The sequence below is a fragment of the Apis florea genome, unplaced genomic scaffold, assembly GCF_048593485.1.
Source record: "Apis florea isolate Af1SG1 unplaced genomic scaffold, ASM4859348v1 contig_3367_pilon, whole genome shotgun sequence".
Lineage (NCBI taxonomy): Eukaryota > Metazoa > Arthropoda > Insecta > Hymenoptera > Apidae > Apis > Apis florea.
In genome coordinates, this window is record NW_028256746.1 from 3,145,521 (window position 1) to 3,171,364 (window position 25,844).

Genomic DNA, 25,844 nt, shown 5'->3' on the forward strand with positions numbered 1-25,844 from the left:
TGAATTTTCGAGTCGATCAGACCCTCTTCCCCTTTCTTCTCTTCGCATCGTGGATGGAAATTTTGAATGAAAATCATTGCCGGTTGAGAATAAATTTCTTTAGAGAGAAGAGTTTAGATTATTTTTGGAACGCTACTCGGTGAAGAATTCTCACTGTTTTTCTCAGTCGCTATTTTTACACGTGGCTCGTTACATCGGTAAGCGCTGCGTATTTTGGCCGCAGCAGATGCGCGAGAGACCGGATCCGGAGAGAAAAAGAGAGAGAAACGCGCTCGATCGTTGGCGACAAGGCGAAATGTGGGCCGTGCGACTCTGAGAACTGGAACGTGCGTACAGGTGCGAAACCTCGCCACGTTTCAATCCGCGGGTTTCCCTTTGAATCCGGCTGCTTTTAATCGACCCGACGCGACTGAATTTCCATCGCCGTTGGCTTCGCCATCTTAGGATTCGCCTCCAATCCGCCCTAATAATTATTTTTAATTGCCGCCGACGATGATATACCAACTTGCTTCCCTCTCCTCATCCCCTCAATTTTTTTTCCTTCCTCTCGTTTCGCTACTCGAGTACTAAAATTCAATCGGATAGAAAAAAAAAACTCGTCATCCAATTATATTTTCTTTTTTGGTGAAACGTTCGATTTCAAAATTCTACTACATTTCACTACTCGTTTTGTTCCCTAGAATGTTCATCGAGGCGCAGACTCGAAACAGGTCCTCGTATATTAAACAGCCACTTGACCTCCCGCACGCTTCCTTAAACACTTATCATTCACACCGAATATGCAAGGGGAGAGAAAGAGAGAGGTTCATTCACCAAAGAGGTTCATTCACCAAGCATCGAAGAATTGTAGAAAAGAGAGGAGATAGTAGCCGTTGATTGATACTTTTCGCGTAACCGTGCATTCTCGAACGAGTAGTAAAATTACCCAAGAAAGCGTTAAAACGCCATCCGTGCAGCGGTAACTCGGCCATCAATGGCCGCCCATTTTTTTTGAAGCGCGCGTTTTCGCCGCGCGATGTTAACGTTTTCCCCCCTTCGTGAAATTCATTCCGCCTAACAGTTTTTTAATTGGAGGATACGAGCATTAACTCCTTACGGGGAACTGGACGGCCTCGTAGAAAATCCTCGCCTTTCTTCCCCGACTTCGATCGATCCTCTTTTTCTTTTCCCCTTTCTTTCTTTTTCGCGCAAACAAAGTTCTTTCTCTCGAGAGAGAGAGACAGAGAGCACACAAGAGTGGAGTGGAGAGGATACGAAGGAGGCGTTGTTGCCCTCCCCGCGAAAATCGCCGATTAAAACTTTGAGGTCGGCCATTAGCCTTCACCCACATTGCTCAATCGCCGCGAACACTGGGAGAGGCGATTACGGCAAGACGTGTCCGATTGCCGTGCAACGAGAGAGGTGTTGCTCGTTGGGAATTAATTCGTGCTTATTACCGTGATTGCTTAAGCGGCCTGATAATATCGTATTCTTGGGCGGTGGTTGGGAGCCGCCATTTTAACGAACCGTGATTGACGCGGTTTAACAATTGGGCCACGCGACGGGGAGTACCGATGTGTTTCCATGATGGTACAACGAAGCTATCGTTACGATGATAAAACACGTATACACGTATTTTCTGTTATTATTGTTATTCTTATATTACGTAATGAAACGCGGTTTTCCGCTGCGAAACAACATTTTGCAAACACTTATTTTCGCGCACTTTATTTTTTCGCCTCGCTTCGAGAATGTCACCTCCTTTTTTTTTTTTTTTTTTCCATTCGAATCGATTCTCGATGACGTCGTTCGCGAGTTCTAACAGTCAGTCATCCTCGACGATATTCGTTAACGAACTCGATCAACAACTCGATCTTTGAATCCGCTTCGAGAAGAAAATTTATCCAGAGGAAGGTTTTCGAAATCGGATCGTTCGTGGAATATCGTTCGCTCCTCTCTGTCGTGTGTTTCACCAAACAAATCCATTCCACGTAGCGGTCGAAAACAAATAGAGAGAGAGAGAGAGAGAGAGAGAGAGAGAAAGGGAGAGAAAAAGAAAAATAGCCGGTGGGACACGAACGAAAAAATGGAGAAAAAGAGATAAAAAACTCGGCGGTACTTGGACAAACGGAAACGTTGCGTGGCAATCGCAGAGGAGAGTGACCTTGGCAACGAAAAAAAAAATGGAGAGAGAGAGAGAAGAGAGAGAGAGAGAGAGAGAGAGAGAGAGAGAAACGAGAGAGGCACGTTTACAAAATCAAGGAAAATCGAGGCGGGAACGCCGAATCGAGGCTCGAAAAGCTACTCTCGAGGAAGACACTGACCCAGATACCCGTATACACGAGGAAGGTCGTGTGTAAACGCACACGTTCTATCCACGCACCAGGTCTATGTATACGTATATTTACTCGTACGTAGCAGGCGGATGAATAACGTGGCCGGGGGTATACGTGTGGCACGCACACGGCCGCGTGAACGCGCGTGCGTCCGCGCACCCACACGCGCGCACACAATGGCAGACCGTGGCACACGCGGAATAGAGGGTTATGTATTTTCTTCGCGAGCGAGAGAGCGGGCAATTTGCTCGTCTCTTACCTGTGTGCACGCTGTATCACGCGTTTCCATGTGCGCGTGGATGTCCCACATTACGCGTCAGTTAAACAAAAGGGATTAAATTATAGCGAACGTTAGCTGCGATAGTTAACGTTACGTAAAAATTTATTCGCATAACCTAACTTAATTCTATCTAACAAGCGTTCAAGTGTTTCATTTTGTCGTCTGTTTTTCCTTTTGTTCTCTCTCTCTTTTTTTCCTTCCTTTTTCTTTTTTCTTCTTTTGATGTATTTTTCGCGAATAATAGATCGCTGTTGGCGATTTATCACGAGATTTGTCCATTTGTATTTTTTCTTTTTATCGTATCTTTCTATTGGTTTAATAGGTTCGAATCGATAAGTTTATTTATTAATTATAATAAGTGTATACGTAATCGAAGGTAGAAATTATTATGTGCCGTGGTACAAGTTATGCTCATCGAGTTTAATTTAAACGAATAAAGAAAAAAAAAAAAAAATGAAAAGTTGAGAGATTCTTATGGCCGTCGTGGAAAATTAACCACGTGTTTCAAAAGTTGCGACTTTGTAGGGTGTTACATTCATTGGATTTGATGTTTTTTATATTGCTTTTTACACCGTTTTTCAGTGGTTCGTTAAGCGTTTATGGTGATTGAAGAGAACGTGAAAGTTGAAAGGGGTATTTATCGTTATTCCGAATGCTATGATAAAGTTAGAAGTTATATTGTACTTGAAATGGTTTTGGAACTTTTACCACCGAGATTCGTGTCCAACTTTCGTGTCAGCGAACTTTTATTACGATTTTACGTTATGATCTTTAAATACATTCGACTATTATTAATTCGACATTTATCTAACATCAATCCAATAAACGAACACATTTCTAATAAACGAGTATATTTTTATACTCGTTCGAGACTTACTCGTGAATACAATTGACTTATATACTCGATATATCTTATCCACTTGGTGTTAATATATTCGTGGGATATATGATTCTTTGGAGGATCGATTTTAAATAAATAGAAAAGATGGTATGCGAAAACGTCGATTAAAGCTTGTTTATTAACTTATAAATTTGCGTTAGATGTAATGAATTGCGACAGCAGCGCGAAGATAAAGCGATTTCACCCATTCCGTCTAACGCAAACTTCAATATATAACCTTAACCGACATTTTTGCATAACCAACTTCGTATCGTGCGTTAATCTCTCTCTCTTTTTTTTTTTTTTACATATCTCTATATTATCTCCGTTGAACAAATTCGTGCAATATTTGCGGAATACCGGAAATTCGAAATCAATTTTCGTCCTTAAGTGGGGGGGAAAAAAAAAATTCCCAATAAAAGGATAATCAATCTTCCATAAATAAATTCCAGCAATTCCTTGGCAATTTGCACATTCCACGGTTAGAGGTGGGTGCTTTTGAATGAAATTCGTCGGAAAGCTCTAGCTAGGCGAAAGTTCACGGCAAAGTGACGCACAGGTACACGTGCGCGGGCGCACGTGTGCGCGCATTTACATACGGTCCTTTAATAGGCGCACGTGCGCGTCGGTGTGCGTAAGTCGGCCTTTATGTTTATGAATGGGATTGTAGTGGTGGCGGCCATGCGCTCCGCGCTTGTGTGCGCGCGCGTATATCGATGACTCAGCCTCTGTCTCTCGTTGCACTCGCGCGATATTACTTACGCTCCCGGGGAACGTTGAACCGCCCCCTCACCTTTTTTTTTTGCATCTTTATTCTCTTCTGTTATTTCAACCGTGTTCCGCCATTTTGCTTTTTTATTTCCTCCCCCTCTTTTTTCTTCTTTCTTTTTTTTTCAACAAATTTGCACCGACCTCCTCCCTTCTTCGACGATTGCCGATTGTCACAGGGGAGTGACGTTTAATTTTTTTCGTTAGATTAAAATTATTCCAAAATTTCGTCGATAAAACGGTGATAATATTTCGTTTCGCTGCTTTGAAAGTATATCGTGTCTTCGATGCGTTATAGCGCGTCCCCGAAAGGATTAAAAATTAAATTCTTTCGATTTTCAAGGAGTATTCAACGTCTTTACGCAATAATTCGTATCTCGAACCAATTGTTAAGGGGTGTAACCAACGTGTACAGGGTTGAGTACTTTGAAAATTCACGTGCGTGGTATTCATTGTTCGACGACACGTGGCTCGGTTAACGCGGTTATACACATCATAACGATACCCTTCCAAACGTGTATAAAGTTACGAGGGCAAGATGTATCTCTAATTGCTCGAAGCGTTCGTTCCGTTAACTTGTTGGAAGCAAAATTATTTTTAATCCAATTCGTCTCGAGCGTACTTATCGACAGAAACGAACGAAACTGGATACTCGGTCATCGGAACATCGAATTCGTTTCCTCGAGTTTCGACGTCGGAGAACAGACGGATTACCCGAAATATGATCTATTCGTGTTTTTTTCTCTCTCTCTCTCTCTTTTTTTTTAAATCTCGTTACGCGAAATGACGATTAAAAAAAAAATAAATAAAATTTCTCCCCCTCCCTCCGAATCGACTTTTATCGAGAATTTAAAACGAGTATACACACGTTATATGTATATTCGCGACTGGGCATAAATATGACCCATATTTTCTGCTTTTTACGGAAAATCGTAGCCCGATGGCTTTTTAACGGTTTGTTATATAAACATCGTTATATAACGTTTCTCCTCGATTTTATTTCCACCGATTTTATACCCGCGAAACAATAACGCAAACGGGAATTATTTTTCGCGCGACAATTAACCGTGCGCGGCTCCCTACCTCGTATCCCCCCCCCCCCCTCCCTCGAATCCCCCGTAATCGCTGTGTGATCGTAACGAAAGAGGGGAGAAAAAGTAAAAAAGAAAGGAGATGGGGGGGGGAGGGAGGGAGGGAAGGAGAAGAAAGATCGAAAGGAAAGGAAAGGAAAGGAAAGGAAAGCAAGAGAGAACATTTTCCAAGACTAATTGCATAAACTGCGCGAACAGCGTCCTCTGGAACAAACTACTTTCGTTCATTCCAGGCGACACGGCGTATATTCTCGGGCCACGCATTATCGTATTTTTCACGTAACGCGTTCACACGGCGCGGCCACGCCAATTCGGATTTGCATAACGTATGAATAATGCATACGCCTCTAACAGTAACAAACGCCTCGAATTACCGCAACGCTCGAATAGACAAGATAAATAATTGTACTAATAATAATTAATCTTCCTTTTTACGGATTTCCAATGTTTCGATGTATGTATATATATATTCTGCCATTTCTTCCGATTTATTTTTCGCGATTATTGAAATGGAATAGTAACAATAACGATGATAATAATAAAGAAGAGGAGTCTTGTTTGTTTTTTTAAATGTAAGAAATTTATGATGTTAAGTTAGATATTAGAAGATGAGACGACGATTCTTCGTTAATTAACGATACCTGATGATGGTGGAAGCGTCAAAATCGTGGGTAATTGTTGGTCGGTATGGCTCAAAGGGGAGGCAATTAATTAAACAAACGCATCTTTTCTCGATACGAATCGAACTCGTGACCGTACCAACCCTGTCAAGCCACCACCTCGTTTCAATTAACGCAAATGAGTTAGTTTCGTGATTCGATTAGTCGAGTGGCCGAGTTCGTGCCGCTTCTTTGAGAATGCGTAGGCACCAACTCGAAACTCGGTCGCGGCGACGAGAATGCCGAGTTCGAACCGAATCTTCCAGTGTCGATCGCGTTTCGAACGGGCGAGTATATATCGAGAATTTAATTCTCCCCAATTTCTCTTAAAAATTCCCCGATTATTTTATTCCTCCGTTTAAATTATTCGCATCGAATTTCCACTTTTAATTTCAACATTTTTCTCCCTTTTTCAAAAACTCTTCGAATTCGAGTAGATGGTATTATACGCTTGCCCATTTTATCGTCGCGCACGTGTTTCGTCGCGTAATCGAAATCCGCTGCGATCCCTCCGTTGAAGGTTCGAGTATCGAGGACGTGTTCCGCGAAATTCCTGCGGATTTCTTGTGGCGTCGTGCGAGAAATTAGACGCCCATTCGCGTGATACCGTTACGTGACGGTACATCGCGTCCCAATCTCCACCCTTGCCTTCGGTAATTTCGTTAACGCGACGAAAATTTGGATTATATCCAGACGGTGGGGACACTCGATCCGTTCCACCAATTTTCCACATATCAATTTATCAATATCTCGGCGAATACCATGGCGAAATAATAATTTCGTTCCGCGTATTTAAGGGCAATTAAATTTGCCGCGTTAAAATGTTGCATTATCGACCGAGCACCTTTCGATTTCACAAATTTCGAGCGAGATTTATCGATACCGGTTGGAAAATCACGGATAGATCGGTATTGTGCTCCGTTTTTGGGATAACGAAAGAGAGGAAGCTGAATATCGGGGGCAGAAAGAAGTTATAACGACAGGGAATTCTATTTAACACGGGAATCGCGATGTAAATCGTCGGCCACTAAATTTTCCGCGTATTTATTAGCCATTCGCCGATGCGTAATGTGCCAGAACCGGGCTATTTATAAGGTAGCTATTTATCCGGCCGAGCCATTCAATTTTCGTCTTCCTCGTTCTTTTCAAACGTTGAATTTTATACACCTAGGCGGCTCATTTCCGACGCCATATCGGGGATTCGGTTAATTATCGCCTCCTTTGAAATTCCTCGAAACTTTCTCGTTCTTAATCGATGCTTCCTATATAAATATATCTATTAAAATAATACAAAATAAACTTTTTTCTTTGCCAAAAGAGAATCGTTTTCTTATAATCGTTAAATAGATTATCATCTTCCGTGATGACTATTTTTATAGCGAAAAAAATCCCCTTCTCCCCTGACATCTATAAATGGGAGAAAGCATAATTTATGTCCTTCGCCGTGTACGAGAGCCGAGCTCTATTCCGTGTTCTTTCGCGTCTCCACCTTTCTGAAATTCGAAAATCGGCTCGCGAGGGATGGATGGATAGCTCGCGGCTAAAAATTCGAAATTTCCACGAAATTTCGGAGAGACAAAAGATAACAGTTAACGTGGCGTGGTGTGGTGTCGTTCGAAACGATATCATCGAGGTTTTCGAGGCGGGACGAAAAATTTGAACGGCCCTCGGAAACGAGGAGACGACGGAGGCGGCCGGTGGTAATATTGATTTCGTATTAACGAACGCCGATACACGGACGACTGGCTGACCCTCGACGAATATCATCCCCCCTCCTCTCGCTCGCGTTTCGAAATCAATTTACTACGTTTGCGGCATTACCTTCGTTCGATCCGAACGAAGGAAAGAAGGAAGGGAGTAGCCGCCATCGCGGGATCCTTCGCCGCGACTTCTATTAGCAATTTTAACTCTCTCGGCATTCGTTTCGTATCGAAGTAATTCAACAACGTGGTGTGTCGTCACTTTTTAAAGGAGCGGAACACACACCTTTCCTTGGAATTCTCGGAATAAATTTACGCGTGAAATTATCTCTTAACGAACGAAGATTGAAACGTAGTTTCGAGAATTTTCCCTTATTTTTTTCCTTTCCGTCCAAATGTATCAAGATACGCGTGTTGTTCGTGTTGTCCGTAATCAGCGGCCATCTTCCCTTCGAAACGCAACGTCGGCGTGGCGTGTTCCCTTCCACGTTCACGAGTTCGTTCCCCGATATCGTTTCGATATTACAGATCCAACTTTCTCTCTCTCTCTCTCTCTCTCTCTCTCTCTCCCCTCCCCCGGAAACGGGAACTTGGTCTGTTTGCGCCACCAAACTTCTGGAACACGGGGAAATTAAACATTTACCCTCGGTCGCATATGCCGCGCCGTTCCATCGCGTATAAATATTTATCAGGAGTAGTTTCGCTTGTAATCCCCCGCGAAATGGATGCTACGTGAATATGAATGGCGATAATCGTGCGCGCACTATTGTATACCTTGTTGCACGTAAACAGCACGTCTGTTTCATTCATTGATATCCAGCATGGGAAATCAATACGTTAAACCTGTTCAAATCGAAGGATCGTTGTGTGCGTTGCAACATATTGTTTGTCGGTGTATTCGCGTGCACCTTTAATATTCGTTTCAACCATTTTCCATAAATAATATATACCACGTTTGATCGAGAAACCAGAGAACTCTTCGTTTACGTTGATCTTTGCGTATTCAAAATTGAATTCTTTAAATCCAGGTAAGGGATAATCGTTAAGCCGTTCTGCTTCTGAGATTTGAAGGAATTTTAAAGAATCGCGTAGACGATGATCGTAATGATTTGTGTTTCGAAAGTTGGAGGAGGAGGAAGAGGAAGGGAAAGAAGGGGGAATCAATCGAAGAAATATGAAACGGTGGCGCGTAAAACGAACGACTGGAAAACTGTTCGGTTAACAGATGCAAACGTGACGGGGAGCGACTTCGTAATGGGCGCGTGTTTGCATTTTAATTGGTCGAGGGTCGGAGGCGATACAGGAGGACCGCGTAGAAGACGGCTCGACGATGCTGGAAATTATTAATAGGGGAAACGTATTTCTCTGTTTCAGGTGTGATGGGGCCTCGTGGAGTCGGCTTTTACTATGAGTTGAGGTCCTGTAATTAATCGTGAGTATCCTTATCTTCTCGTAATCCTTCCTGTGTTTCGTATTCGATCGTTTTTTTTTTTTTTTTTTTTTTTTTTTAAATCGATCACCTCTAACTCTAGCTCGTTCAATTTCAACGATCCTCTCGAGTGGCTCGATCGAGGTGCGCGGTTCTCGAGGATCTCGAATGAAAATTGCCATCGATCTTCAAAGTAATAGAGACTTTTACCTTCCAATGGAATTATTCCCATCTTGTTAATAAGGAATTTCAATTTTCCTCGAGCAAACGTTTATTTACGTGGTATATATGCATATATATATATAAAATACACGCTCGCCGAGATCGAACGAAAGGTAATTTACGCAATGATCGAAGCGTTTAGCTTAGAGAGTCAAGGTCCACCATGTTCCATGCGGTGATCCAAGTTCAGGGGGATCGTGAACGTCCAATCGAGCGAACCTTTCTCCTCGCCCTTGAATTATGCCGCATAATAGTATCGAACCGCGCTGCGTAATTATCGGTTCGAGAAATCGGCATTGTTCCTCCTGTTGGCGTCTTCATTTCCTCTTTCTCTCTCTCTCTCTCTCTCTCGTTTCCTCGATAAAAATAGCAGGATACGAAATTAAAAAATTCAAATCGCCCCGTTACCGCTTAAGCCGAAACGTATTTGTAAAATTAAAAATTTGGGACGGGACGCGCATTCCTGGAATGTCTCGTTCCAAGATTTTTCACGGCAAAGCGAAAAAAAGAAAAAGAAAAAAAAAGCCGAATCATTGTCACCGCATCCCCCCTCTGTACATTTCAGACGAGAGAGAAACCCTCCTCTCGTCTCGTCTCGTCTCGCCGAGCCAAATCCAAACCTTGTTTCGCCTACGGAACGAGCGTATCTGGTCCGCTGCTGGCGCACGCACGATCGCTCATAATCGCAGGTAACTACCACACATAGAAACAGAGAAACGGAGAGGGAGAGAGAGAGAGAGAGATATCGTGGTCTCGCACAGGGCAGAAGCAAACGGCTGCTCTCCACGGAACCGGATCGCGCGGGTGTGCGTTGTACGCGATGCACAGAGAGAGAGAGAGAGAGAGAAAGAGAGGCGAGTGGAAGCGTAGGAAAGTCCCTGTTAGCGACGCTCTATAGCATCCATATAACCGTCGTATTCGTGGCAGTTAGGGGTGCACGCGGAGCGAGAGAAGGAGAAAGATGGATAGAGGGAGAGGACGTGGTAAACGGACGGAGAAGGCGCGATAGGGAACGGGCGAGAGAGATGGAGATGGAGAGAGAGAGAGAGACGGAGCAAGATATAGATAGAGCGCGAAAACGATGGAGCAACGGGTGGAGAGAGGGAGATAGAAGTCGAGGGATGGTTTTGCTCCGGTGGCTCTGTATTGATTGCTACTCCTCCTCCACTTCCACCGCCTCCTGCGACCACATCCTCTCTCTCTCTCTCTCTCTCGCTCGCTCGCTCGCTCGTTCTCGCTTTCTCGCTCTCCGTTCGCCCGTGTGCTCTCCAAGCGTTGCCTGTATATTTCTCCTTCTACGCGTACCTGTCTCTCTTTTTTTTTCCTCCCTTTTTCCGCGCCCCCTCCCTCCCCGCCCTTCGTTCCATCTCCGTCACCCTCCGCCGCCTCTCCACGACTCTCCATCTCCGTCCTCCTCCTCCTCCTCCGCTGTCGCCCCTCCGCCCGCCCGTTCTCGCCGGCCCTCTCCTATCTCGGACCCGCACACCAACGCACCTCGTAACCGTCGCCTCTGCAAAGCGAAACCATCAAGATCCCGAGGTCCTCTCCTTGCCACGTATATATATATATATATATGTATATATATATATATATATATATCCTACCAAGTTTCTCCTCCCGCTTCTTCCAATCTTCTCCTCGTCCCGACGCGACTCGTTCCTCTTCTTCTTCTTCTTCTTCTTCTTCTCGTTCTCCTTCTTCTTCTATCTTCGTCTCTCGCCTCCCTCCTCTCCCCGGGGAGAGGAGAACCGGCCAAGTTCGCCTGTAATTGACGCAGATGCGATGGAGGATGGAGGGGGAAGGTGAGCGAGAGAGAGATAGCGGTGACAGCGGGTTCGACGACGGCGGAAGCGCAATTCTTTGCGCTCCGCGTGGAAATTGATCGAAGCGGAGCCGATGGCGGGTGTGGAGGGAGAGGAGAGCTGTGCCCGGCATCCATGGTGTGGTGTACGCGAGAGAGATGACTCGTTACACGGACGATAACGAGGAGAAGTTTTCTCTCGCGTTTTAACCGCTTTTTCTTCCCCCTGCGGAAGAAAATTCGTCGCGAATTCGCGTTCTTCGCCACGCGATTTTTCGAACGATTGGTTGAAGGGAGATGGTGGATTCGTTATGGATATGTGTATAGCAGGTTCGAGTTATCTTCTTTTTCTTTTTCTTCTTCAGGCTTCTTTTTCACGAAATCTAACAAGAATTTAAGAGTAGATTTGTTTCTATTCCATTTTCGAATCAACGTATTATGCGTTACGGTTATGTGTATACGTACCATGAATTTCGCGATCGAGGTGGATCGTAAATTAAGATTGTTTAACTCGTATTTTAAACGTACGTATAAATATAAATACCATTTGCAATACCATGTCGAACAACGCGCGTATATTAAATATATACAACGCGATCGTAAATTAAATCCTTTTAACAACAAAGGATTTCCAGAGAAATTGTCATTGCGTTTAATTGTTAAAGAAGGTCGAGTTTACCGAATCCTTGCAAGGATTCTAGAAAATTTCGACTCGTGATTCCCGATCCCGACGATGACCGACCACTATCGAAGGGTTAAACTCGTTGAACAAAGATTGGATAATCCCCCGGGTTGATCAGTGATCCATCGGGAAAACGATATCGTGTCAACAGGAGCGAACGGTGTTTTCTCTTTGCTCGATTTATCTTCTTCGATTTTTTTCCCCCTTTTCTTTGCATCGTATATGTATACGAATGAAACGGAGAATGAAATCTTTGTTGAATCCATTATTCGTTACATTTTTCTTCTTCTTTTTTTTTTTCAGCAAGAAAAACTTCTTCGATACTCGTTCGAAAATTAATTATTCATCGTCGAAAATTTCTTCATTGCCGCGATTCATCTTTCTGCCGTCACGAATTTTCGATAAAAGTTCAATTTCTATTTAAAATTTCGTCTATTTGAACCCGATTCGAGGCTAAGAATCGATTATTATTTTTTTTTTTTTCGTTAAATTCTATTACAAAATTTCATGCAAAATGAGTGTTTCTTGTATGGTTAATAGTCGAATGTATCTGTTTCAATACGATTTCACCATTTAATTCGATTCTTGGTTGGTATTTTTCGACTCTATCGAAGAAACTTACGAATGTTTGCATTTCTAAATTTTTGTTTAATATCTCTCCGATAGACAGCATCAATTTCAGTCATCGATCAAGTTCAGCTTATATTAATCTTCCAATATTTCTTATCGTATCGTCAAAGTACCACGCGTAATTTAACGTCAACGACAATAATAATTTTTCGTTAATTTCTACTTTAAGAAAAAATTCTATATTCGAAATCTATTATTCTTCGAGAAACGGAATAATGACGAATACATAGATTTCCATTATACTTGGAATTTAACATTGCTGACAATTTTTCGTCGATTTTATTTTGGAAATAAATCAATTCTAAATTCGTCGAATTCGAAGTATCCTACGACAAATAGGTTTCGCTATACTTGGAACGAACGGAAGAATTCAAATCATTTCCAAGATGAAGAAGAAGCACCCGTAATCTAATTTATCGATGACAATTTTTCGTCCTGTTTCGGAAAAATTCCAAATTCGTCCAATTCGAAATTAATCCAATTCTTCAATCAACGACGACGAATTTCCGCTGTATTTAGAACAAACGAAGAATAAAGAATTCCAATCATTTTCAAGATTCTGAACAACGATAGCACGCGTAATTTAATTTATCGATGACGATTTTTCGTTAATTCCTATTGAAAAAAGAATCGATTCTTCGAGGAATGGAATAATTACGAACAGAGGTTTCCACTATTATACCTAGAATCTACCATTGAACGAAATTTTTCTCGTCTATTTCTATTTTAAAATAACATCGATTCTAAATTCGTCGAATTTCGAATCTGTAACTAACGACGAATAGATTACACTCGCGCTTGGAACGAACGAAGAACGGAAGAATTCAAATTATTTCGTGAAGAAATAAAGCAATAGCACGCGTAATTTAATTTATCGATGACGATTTTTCGTTAATTCCTACTGAAAAAATCAATTCTTCGAGGAATGGAATAACAACGAATACTATACTTGGAATCTACGACATCGAATCCATCGATGACAAATTTTTTCTCGTCCATTTCTATTTTGATTCGTCGAATTTCGAATCTGTAATTAACAACGAATATTACACTCGCGCTTGAAACGAACGAGGAGCGGAAGAATTCAAATTATTTCCAAGATCCAAGGCGAAGAAGAAGCGACACGCACGCGTAATTTAGGCACGAATAGAGGTCTCCACTGTACTTGGAATCTACGACATCGACGATTTTTCGATATTTCGATTCGTCGAATTTCGAATCTTTCGAAATTTCGAATAATTAACGACGAATTACTTACTACACTACTTGGAACGAACGAAGAATCGGAATCACGGTGCCAAGATGCTGGAGCACGCGTGCAATTCAACCTCGAAGGGCGAGCAAAATTTCCTTGACACACGCGCGGGGGTCACCTCGCGCAAATTGACACCTGTCACGTTCACCTGCGTTCGGCCATCGCGTGTGCATCGTCGCGATACCATCGCGAAACAATATCATCGTTTATTGATTGATCGAAGCCATCTACAACCAGGATTGTGTTGTCTCCTCTTCTCTCCTCTCCTCTCCCCTTCCCTCTCCCTCAATTATATCACAGACGTTCCCTCCCCTCTCCGTTTCTTTTTTTCTCCCCTCCCTCTCCCTTTTTTTTTTTCTTCTCTCTTTATTATTCGCAGTGACAGTTTTCCGGTATCCCGGAAAATAAAGCGTCCTCGACGCGTATCGACGTTTCCTGGAGGCGTTTTTCCCCGATGGGTCTCGACTTTTATGGGGGAAACGAGCGTCCCCCCCTCCCCCCTCCCTCGCCCGAAAAAATTGTTGTTCACAGTCGATCGTAGTTTGATCCGTGTCAGTTACAGGATACAGGATTCTTGATTCGAGATGGAAAAACAGATGCGTTTTGTGTCGAGAGGCAATCGAGGGGATTATAAAAAAAAAAAAAAAAAAAAAATGGATCGATTTTCTTCTTTTTCGAAGAAAGAAATCTTTCACGTTTCTCTCAATTTTCGCACGATTCGTTCGTTCTAATCTCCGGATCGATATGAGAAGGTATAAATTTACTACGAACGTTCGATAACCAACGTTCGATTGCGGAGAGGTGATAAGGAAGATAATAAGTTTTAAGGGAGAAAATCAAATAATAAGATTTGAAAGTGTATTGACTCGTCGCGCGACTCGAAAGTGTCGTTGAACGAGGAAATGTTAGGATGATAAATTTTAACGGGAAAAAAAAAAAAAAAAAGGGGGGGAAAAAAAAATCAAACGAGGCGTAAAAAGTGCAGATATGTAGGTATATGATTTGAAAGTTCGTATGGCGTTACAGAGGATTGCGAAAGAAGAAATGGTAGAACAATAAATCTTGGCGAAAGAAGCAAATGAGGTATAAAAAGTATCGATATGCACGTGTATGAGTCGAAAGTCGTGTATACGTGCGATCTTGAGAAATGAATTTCTGCGATTACGATTATCGTACGATTATCGAAAGAATTGTATCTAATCGATGAACGAATCGATCACCTCTTCTGCGAAGAATCGAGATCAGGCGCAATGGTCGTTTTTTTTTGGGGAGGGGAGAGGGGGGAGAGGGAAACACGAATATTATTGCTTTGGGAAACGAAGCGAATTCGTTGAAACGATGAACGATGAACGCGTACGAACGAGGACGAAGATCGTGGGCCGATAATTTTAATGAAAAATATTTATATATATTTATGAACGCATTGGAAAATGGATAGCCGGTGAAGGATAGGCAAACACGCAGCGCGGTCTTGATTAAACGATCGAAGTTAACAAATAAAATATAAATCATTATGCAAATAACCGAGGGGACGGAGTTTATCATATGCATCGATCGGTAAATAATTCATTCTCTCTTTGTCGAATGAAGTTCTCATTGTGCCCCAACGCAACAAACGTGTAAAATTTTACCGGGGAGATACGTAAAATCGGCGTTGAAACACGAGTTCGTTATTTCCTACCGCGTGTAATTTATCTTCTGGCAATTTTGCGGCGTATCAAAATTAAAAATACGAATTTCGAGCCGGTTGAATATTATCACCATTGCTTTATACGATCATCATTGTTAAATGTCATATCTTTTGTAATAATAATTCTGAATCTACTTGAGTGAACCGTTGAAAAATGTTATTGAAGAGAAAAAGAGAGAGAGAAAAAAGTAGTGATTCTTAGATAGATAATAATATGTACGAGAAAGGATGAATATTTTCACATATTTACACAGGTATTTTCCACGTGTCATTATTTTTTTTTTTTTTTCGACCATTCTTTTAAATCTTTGTTCAAAATTATGATTTTGGGATAGGGGAATATAATAAGAGAAAAAGTGGCGTGAATGAAAATTTTTCTACAATTTACTCACATTCTTTGCTTCTTTAATCTGTTGTTTTTGTTAATTAAACATGTAGAAATGCAAATATTATATAAAATATACATACGATATGCAAAACTCATATATTACGTATAAAAGTACAAAATTATACATAAAACATATATATTTAAACGAACGTTCTTCTTTTCTTTATTTTTCTGCTTTACGCTACCTTAAATTATTAATTTAATCATTTCTAATTAATGTACTGAATTTTTCCTTTCGTTGCTGTAAATTTTTAACGTAAAGTACACTTTGTCGATAAGTTAGGCAATTAAAAAAGTTTTCGGATCAACGCCATCTCGCGTTTGGATCCAGGAAGCTTCGATTCGTTATTAGTATAACAGAATATGCAAGGAGGTATGCGAAGTCAGACCACGTGACCACTATCACGTGACCACTACCACGTGACACGTATCACGTGACCACTATCACGTGACATGTATCACGTGACCGTATCCTTCAATTCGTAGACATTGCATCGAAAATTAATTAATTACTCGTTTTTTACTACAAATTTCTACATTTTTAAGCTTTCATCTCAAAGCTAAGACCATAAAGAACTTTCACATATAGATTTTAATTATAGTTTCGTTTTAATTAATTATTTATTAACGATTAATGAATCATGCACGAACTGATGCCATCGATATGCAATGCATTTTTCATTAATTTCTTAATATTATGAAATTAATTTATAAATATCAATGAATGAATTTGAAACGTTATTTCCTCCTTTACTTTCACGTATAGTTTTTGTTCGTAATTTTGTGGTGGTTTGTATGAAAAAATTGATTATTTATTACTCGGTTACGGAATGAGAGTTATCGACTGAAACATTCTCTATGATATTCATTAATAAATGATTAATCGAAAAGAATTTCGCATTCAAATTGATACAAGAAACTTCTCTGAAGTTTCAGCTTCAAGGTACGACTTTAAAAATGCATAAATTTTTAGTAAAAAATTAATAATTGGTTAATTTTTCTGTTGCATGTTCGAAGTATTGAAAGATATCGAAACATCAATCGATTTTTTCATGCAAATAAGAACAATATAATGAATAAAAACTATACGTGAAAGTAAAGGAGAAAATAACGTTTCAAATACATTCATTGATATTTATAAATTAAATCTGTAATAATAAGAAATTAATGAAAAATATATCGCGCATCGGTAGCATCACTTCGCACATGACGCATTAATTGTTAATAAATAATTAATTAGAACAAATCTGTCGTTAAAATCTATATGTGAAAGTTGTTTAAGATCTTAGCTTTAAAACGAGAGCTTAAAAGTGTAGAGATTTTTGCTAGAAAATGAATAATTAATTAATTTTCAATGTAATGTTTACGAAATAATAAGCGATGCGGTCACGTGACAATGATCACGTGACGTGTAGCCAAAGTTACTATCTATCCTTCTCGCACAATGTTGCTTTCCTTGTCTCTGACTTCGCATACCTCCTTGTACATCCTGCTATGCTAGTAACAAGTGGAAGCTTCCAGGATCCAAACGCGAGATGGCGCTGATCTAAATTCAATATCAATTACCTAACTTATCGACAAAATATTCTTTGTCAATAGTTTACCTATAATTTTATAGGAGAAAAGAAAGAATTGCAACAGCAATTTTACGATACACAGAAATACTTGTTTGAGAAATGTCGTAAAAGAAACCTGTGTACACTTACGTTTCAAGTTTCAATTATGATCTCAAAATTTACGATCATCCAATATTAATACATTTTTTATTTATATTGCGATGATTACCATGTTATGAGCAATTAAAAAATAATGCGTTTACTCTGCGCGTTTATCGATGAATAAAATTTCATAGGCATGTCTGGGTCACTGTGCTCGACAAATAACCGATGGATTTTACGCGTGATGCACCCGTTGGAAAGGAAAAGGGCCTTTTCCCTGTACGTAGCCGCGTGTTCGGCAAGATATACGAGGCACGCGTTCCCTGCAACCATTTCCATGTTTTTATTGTGAACACCCTGCTCGTGTTTGCCTCCATTTTTCTTTCCACCCTCTATCGCGTTCTCAGGGTTGGACGAATCATTCGAACGAAAATATTAGCCCGACGTTTAATCCATTCGCGGATTTGCACGGGCGGCCCCTCCCACCACCTTTTTCATCTGCTCGTGCTATTTATAAAAACGTGGCGGTGATATTTATGCGTTTTAAGGACTCGGTAGAAGGCGTGTTTGGAAGAAACGGAATCTAGGTTAACGCGTTTCGTGATTTATGCTTTGTCCGCCCGTACCATCGGTCAGTGTTCACATTTCCAAAGCTTGTCTCTCGGATTTGTAGCTGACATTGTGCCGATCGACGCTCGAGAAAAATCGTTCTCAAAGGTTACATTGTTCGATTCGACGTGGAGGGGAGAAGAGCGGAGAAACCAAGATCGGAGTGTGTTAATTTTAGACGATCAGGAGAACATCGTGCGAGAACACGAATTTCCTTCTCGCTTACCCTACCCGCGTAATAATTTACACGAAAGAGCACGAAAGAGGTCTGTGGAAACTAGAGCTGGAATCGAAAGGTGATGATCTCGCAGAAACTTCCACGCTCGATTGTACGCGTTCATTTTGGAATACCGCGGCGAATAACCGCTACGTGACGATTCCCTCGAAGTTGGTAAAAAATTCGCCGTTCGCAAGCCGCGCGATATTCCCGGGATACTCTGTACCATGCGGGGAATACCGAAGTGATCGGTGCACGAGCGTCGAATTCTTGGTAGCCGGGGGAATATCGAGAAACGACGAGGCTCTCTACGCTTTTGCTGCCCGGTTTTCAGCCTCTGCGAGTACTTCGAGGCGCTCGTAAATTGGCGAGAGAAAGAGGAGAGAAAAGAGACGAGGCGGAGGAGGAGAAGTGGGGAAGGAGGAGAAGACGACGAATAAGAAGAGGCTCGTTCGTTCGGTCAGCGAGAGAGGATGGAAGGAAGGGTCGGGAGGAAAGAGACAGAGATAGAGAGGGAGAGAGAGTAGGAGGGACGGGGAAGAGGGATGGGGCAGAGGTTGGGCTACGACCATCGATTTCTCGACCGGTGTTACGTTCCTTCGACCGGGAAAAACTTGCTATTCCACGATCCTCGATGAGGAAATTCTTGCTTCGAATACTTCTTATTAAGATACATTCGTCACGATGATGTTGTATCTCTGTTAGTGTTTGAGAAGGAAGTCGACTTGATTTCTAATTTGTAGGAAGTGTATACGCGATAATGCTCGCATTTTACCTCCACGCGTAAACGTATCGATTCGTTCGCGATTGATTCCAATTAAACGTCTTCTAACGAAAGAATGTAGCAAGAAATGTAATACGATAATATATATGTGTATAAGTATCAATTTGATTCCCGATTCGAATAATATATTACATCCTTTTAAAATTATCGTTCGTTTTTATTTTGATACACGCAAAAAAATTGTACCATTTATAATATTTAGATCTCGAAAAACTGGATAGATAGGTACGTAATGTATTACAGAGGACAAAGCACGTAGGGCGAAACTGTTTTGCGTGGCGTTGGGAATTGGGTTAATCAATCGAACGAATGTTCCGTAACCGGAACGATTCAAGTGCTCTGTCTTAGTTTGTCGATGTCGGGGGTTCATCGATCGCCGATGACACGGTTGCACGTCGATTTTGGACTCGTCAAGGGGAGAGAGAGAGAGAGAGAGAGAGAGTGGAGGAAGAGGAGGAGAAGGAGGAGGAGAAAGCGCTCCATCGATCCCCGGAACGCAGAAAGCGCGCTGGTCCAAGACAATTTCCGGCGATCGAGGGCTTCCACGCGGCTTCGTCCTTCGATTAGGAATAAAAGGCTTCCCAGCATCGCGCACACCGGTGATGTTTTTTTTAAAATCGAGGCAAAAAATTCACTCGAATTTTTCTCTATCCCTCTTAATTTCGAATTTAATATCACTTCTCTTTCTTTCTCTTTCTTTTTCTCCTCTCTTCGATTCCGTCTTTTTCTTTTCAATCGATGGAAATTTTTTTTATCGTCGAAAAAAAAAATATGAACGAATATATACTTACGCGCGAAAATATCGATTTAAAGCAATTACTCGGATAGAAAGTTGCGCGTTGGATAATAATATTGGGTAATATGTGTTAAATAATATACAAACAAAATTATTGAAATTTATTCAATCTTTTATATTCAATTATTCAAATAGCTATTAACTTCTGTACGAGGTAAATGATCAACAATGTGATTAACACGTTGCTAAATATATTTAGTAGCCGATTATTATTATCTTACGTTCAATATTTTTTTTTTTAATTCCTTATTAATTTTAAAATTTCATTGCCACGTTAAATATTTAATTTCGATAAATATTTAAAAACTCTACGCATATTTAAATATAAATATAAACGTAGGTATTATTTTTCGTCAAGTTTCAAGATAAACATTTCGCCCGATATTTCCCGATAAATTGTCGGCAAATATGTATATCTCTGTATAACATTAGCCGTCTCGTCGCAGCCGATTCGTATTTGAACGGATTAGAAAATTGATTTGCATAACAAATTGCCATCCGAACCACTAACCGTTGTTACTCGTACAGTTACATTAGTTACAGTTACACCTCCTCCTCCTCCTCGCGATAATACGATACGAATACGAATCACCGAGGTGTCTGTCTCGTCGAAAACATTCTTCGATGAATATTACGCGAAACGATTGCCGCGTGTCATTTAAATTTGTGTCGAGAAATAATTGAAAAAAAAAAGAAAGAAAGAAATTGATGAAAAAAATACTCCCGAATTATCTTGAATTCGGCGATTACGTCATCCATCCAACGTGGTTGAGATCGTGGAGAAGCGAGAGTGCGAGCAATGTTGTACACGTTTACTCTCGGGGCGCGATACACGTCAACTATACGTAAGGCAACAGTGTATGATAATAACGGTGCCAGTGGCTGGTGCGGTGTCTAGCCTAGCACCAGCCTAACCTGACTCAACGTTGTAACCATGTATATTTATACAACAGCTGGGCGGCGAGGGAGGGGAGTGTGCCAGTCAGCTGATTGAAGCGCTGGAGGGGAAACGGTGGAGGGGAGAACGACCTTTATTTAAAGCGCTCGAGAGGAAGCCTTTCTTCGACTGGTAAACAGTCATCGAATGAACATGCGAGACACACGTATACATACGTGGCCGCGTATGCGCGTGACTGAAATAATATCGTTGGATTTTTACCTTCCCTCCCCCTCCACCTTTCTTCCATCTCTAGCTGGGAAGGGAGAGCAGTGGAGGAGAGGAGGAAGGGGGAAGAATAAAGCGGCGAAAGAAAGAGATGCAGGAGCGTTTCGCGAGTTTCGAGGCACCGCGTTGGTGTATATTAACATAATTAACTGGAAACCAGACGTTACGCAGACATTGCGCTTTTCTTTTCTCCAACCATTATTTTTATTTCCCTTTATTAACTCGCGCGTGTTGTTTCGGATAATTAATTTTTTTTTTTTGAAAAGAGATATTATTTAACGACGTATTATTATTTTTTCTCTTTCTTTTATACGTTTGCTTTCTTTTTTTTTAAACGCCGTTCGCCCCGTTAATTTTTCAGTCCAGGTTGTTGTTCGATCGTTGCTTCGCCATCCAGAAAGTTCAAGGCTTCCGCAAGAAGATTTTTCGCAATGATCGTACGGTGCTTTGGAAACAATGAAAGGAAAACAAATAGTACTATTGTTCCCCTATGGCTACGTGCCCCGTTATTATCGACTCTTCCATTCATCGATCATTCCATACTCATACACCGTTAAATAATTATTCACGTATGATATTTTAAACGAGCGAATAAATTAATTAATTCAAAATTTACGACGGGATGATGGTAATCTCTTACGATTTAAAAAAAATTCCAATTATCATTATACATGTATATATACACACACACACATATATATATATATATATTTTCTCTTGGTTTTCCTCGTATTTCTGCCAGTCATTCCCTACTACTACACATTCTTTCAACTCGATCCGATGGAGAGGAGAAAGGACAAGGAAGGCGAATTTTAACGGTTTTAACGAAACGCTGATGCTCGTTTTCAGGGGACTGGCATGGAGAAGGAGAACTCCGCATCGGGCGGAGGTGGCGGGGGCGGTGGAGGTGGCGGAGGCGAAGCGGCGGCCACGGCGACTCCAGGCGCCACCTCCGCCTCCGAGAAACTCCAGGCGGACCAGGCCAATCCGTTGCTCGATCCAACTGCGCTCTTCGGCGGTAAGCCAATTTTTCTTTCCCCCATTTTTTTCCCTCCCCTCTCTCCTCCCACCTCTCGCGTTCCGTTTCTCTTTCTCCTTATTATATCAAGCGTGGAAACACATAATTTCTTTGATCTCGAGAGATATATATATTTTTTTTAAGACCGGAGGATCATCCCGTTCCTTAACCGAGTTGATTCCTTAATCAACTTTGATGACACGTGACTCGACGTATGTTTTCTTTTTTTTAAAGCATTCTTCTTATCATCTTAAATACTTTAAACGCTTAATTATAATACCTGGAGTTTATATTATATGCGATTATCGGTTCTTAGTTTGGTCTCAAATCAAAACGAATTAACGGAATATAACGTAATTTACGTATCCCCGTATAAAAGATGGAAAATAATAAATTCGTGGATAATTAAAATTACTAGCCGTGCTCAATTAACTCGTTTTTTCCCCCAATTATCACAGTTAAGGATCTGAAAGTCGGGTCGTTATTATTCATTTTCATTATTATGGACACGTTCTTTTGTTGGATGAAACGCGGGATGAGAGACACGAGGAGGAGGTCTTTAAAAGTCTTTCCTCGACTCAACGATCCTGCAAGACTGCTGACGGCAAGTGCGCGAATAAGACGAAGGGGATGGAATCGCCGCGATTAATAACACCGCGATCGATATGTTCAAAGGCGGTGGATATCGAACGAGATTATCGACGTAATCCCTTTTGCCCGTAGCTTCGAGCTTCATTAATCAAGCTGTTTGCATCGACGCGAAATAACACGGGGAGGATGCATAATAATAAATTATCTTTCTGGTGTCGATTCACCGTTGTTCATAAATATAATAAATACGATATGTATATATATTTGATTTTCACAACAATCCGTATTAATTACGAAATCGAAGATATCGATGAAACTTTTACTTTGAATATAAATTTATGAATGACTCTTCGTTTTAATTTCAGTTCTCTGACCTGTATTATATTAAGAGTCTACGAAAGCGTATGTGTGTTACAAGTTCAAGGTCGAGGTCTCGAGTATCATTTTAAACAGCGACTCCCGCTATTTTTTTTTTTTTTTAAAGATCATCGAACCATCATAAAACACAGGATATGATCAATCAATTGAAAATTTTCCTTTTCCATAATCATGCAAAAATCATATTTTTGGTCAATGTGTTGAATTGAATTATGGAGTAAGAGTTCGTTTATTCGTGTCATATGTCGCTGATTTTTTTTCAGGATCAAGTCTCGGAAGATATTTCGTGGATTGAAAATAGCAGGGATTCCTGATATCGATACTTTCTATATTGCCCAATTCGACTCGATTTCTTCTCGACTTGAAAATCAGGATTCCAACATTTTCAGAATCTCAACTTTTCAGAATACATTCTATTTTTTTTTTTTTTTTTTTTTTTTTTTTTTATATTAAGAATTATATTGTCATGAATATCTTCGAAGGGGAGATCGAAGTAATAGAAATGATTAAAACCACGATGGTTTTACTTCTCACGTTATTCGAGGTTATTGGTACATATTTGAACACATTTAGTATACCATACATTCTTAATAAAAACAAGTTTGAGAGTAAAATCTTCGAGAATTACTCTTGAGAGTGTTTTTCGAAGATAGACATTGGTTTGATTGTTCAAGGGTAATTTTCATTCTCAAAAATAATTCTCCAGAGCAATTGTTCGAATTGAATTAATACAAATCGTTCATCTTAATCTAGTTTCAATATTTATTTTCACACGCGATACTCCCGTTTCGTTTCACATCGATATAATAAAATATCAATGTTTCTCACTCTAACTCGAAATATCCAAACACGCTCGCACAACCGATAAAATCTCAAACTATTTTGGCCAAGCAAGCGATATACACTGCTTCGTTGCACGTTGCACCGTAACAGTAATAAAAGCGGACGATGTATCCACGAGTTTCCTCCACCTTGGTCGAGCGAAACGCACAACTACGGCGGCGTACTACGGTAGAATTTCCACAGATGTTGTATATTCCTCCAAGTTTTAGACCTTGAACAAGCATCAAGACCATTCAACTCTTCTACTCTCTTTCCCTTCAGGTTTTAGTATCGTGCATACCACATTGAGCGAACGGATATTCCTCCGGCTGGCTTGTTCTTTCACCCGGCCTCTCTCTCTCGTTTCCGTTCATGCTTGCCCAAGACCTCTTCTAACGCTATTTCTCTCTCTCTCTCTCTCTCTCTCTCTCTCTCTCTTTCTCTCCTCCAAAGAAGCCGAACCCAGCGTATTTTATATAGGTACAGCCTGTTACGAAAATCTTCGTTCACTCTAAATAATGATCACGACTTATAAAATTTTGTTGTATACACGAAATTTTGCGTGTATGGAGAAATTTTTTCTTAGAAGTTTATGGTCTTGAAATTGAATAAAATCGAAATCTTTTTTTTATTTTTTAACGTTGCGAATTATTTTTATTTCTCGTCATTTTATTAAAAAAAAAAAAAAATTCTATTCGAAATACAATAATGTGGTGTACGAATTAGAGAAAGTTTCGTTAAAAATTAGGATTTTCAAGCGAGGAGATGGATTTGTCGTTAAGAAGAGCGTATATAAAGACTTTTGCGCCCGACTGTATAAGTATGTGTATATACCGTATGTATATATAACGCGTTCTTGAGGAAGGAGAGGCCTGTTCGGCCACTTACTTTAATTAGCACTACTTGCACGCTCGCAATCGAGCCCTTCTCCTCTCTTCTCGGCGAGGCGGTTAGCCTTTTCTCATCGCCGATTCGAGGATACTTGTCACGTTGTTCTCGTTTCTCGCGAACCGCGTCGAAAAGAAGGCACGGCCTCGCGGCTTCGACACTATCCAACTATCAACCCGTAATTTTTAATTCGAGTGTATTTACCTTTAAACGATTTCATTACGACCTCGCCTCGATAAGACCTTTGGATCTTTCGTTCCTGTTAACTGATTAAAGTGTCTTATCGTCTATTCTTATCCATCCATCCTTCGAAGACCCGAACATTCAACGTCTTTCTTCGAATGGAAAGTTTCGAACGCCAATTTACACTTTCCGATATATTCTCATCGTCAAACCCCTTTAGAGACTTATATATCCACGATTTTTTCTCCGCTGTCGGTCTATATTTGTGGAAAAATTAAGGCGCGCGTTGAACGTGTCGACGGGCAAGAAGAAGCTTCTCCCCGAGCGGAAATGGTGGCCGGGAACGGAATGGGGCGTCGCGACTTTTCGCACGGTGGCAATCAATACCCATTGCTCCGCGTTTTCTTCCACGCTCCGATTCCCTCCCAATCGATCCATCGAATCGGTCGCAGCCCCGATGCCGCATCCACCGCCATAAAGTTTACACGCGTTAATTATCGACTCGTGATTCGAATCGAGCTGATTCGATACCGTTACTCGTGATACCACCCCACGTCCAACGTCGTTCCTCCACCGGACGTTAATCATAGATCCCATCGTTAACGGTCAACTTCTCGAGATCTCTTTCGAGAGAGAGAGACTTCTCTCTCTCTCTCCCCTCTCGTTTCGTTTCGAGTACCGGTTAACCCGATCTTCTTCTCCAATTAGCGAGGCCCCCTTGAAAAACACGGGTTCGAATATTTCCGGGTATCGGGAAGAAATTGTGGAACAAAGAGGCGGGAAGAGCCGAACGATGGTCCTTCTCCATCTCCTCTCTCTCTCCCCCCCCCCCTCAACCAACCGTTCCATTCGATGGGATTTCGTTTATTTCGTTGCCTCACCTCCGCGACCCGACCGGTATATACGCGTTTCCCGGACCTTCTCTCGCATCCCTGTGTGTTGTCG

General features: G+C 41.1%; 1 protein-coding gene across 8 annotated transcripts in view; it reads left to right on the forward strand.

Annotated features, from left to right (window-relative positions):
- The window catches only part of LOC100866165 (bromodomain adjacent to zinc finger domain protein 2B), a 136,623-nt gene that overhangs the window by 69,996 nt on the left and 40,783 nt on the right, over nucleotides 1–25,844 (forward strand). For all 8 annotated transcript variants that reach the window (XM_086911992.1, XM_086911994.1, XM_086911997.1 and 5 more), the window contains exons 3-4: nucleotides 9,068–9,125; nucleotides 21,869–22,037. In XM_086911992.1, coding sequence (XP_086768118.1) covers nucleotides 21,878–22,037 — 160 coding nt within the window. In that variant the 5' untranslated portion in view covers nucleotides 9,068–9,125; nucleotides 21,869–21,877. The remainder of the gene's footprint in view (nucleotides 1–9,067; nucleotides 9,126–21,868; nucleotides 22,038–25,844) is intronic.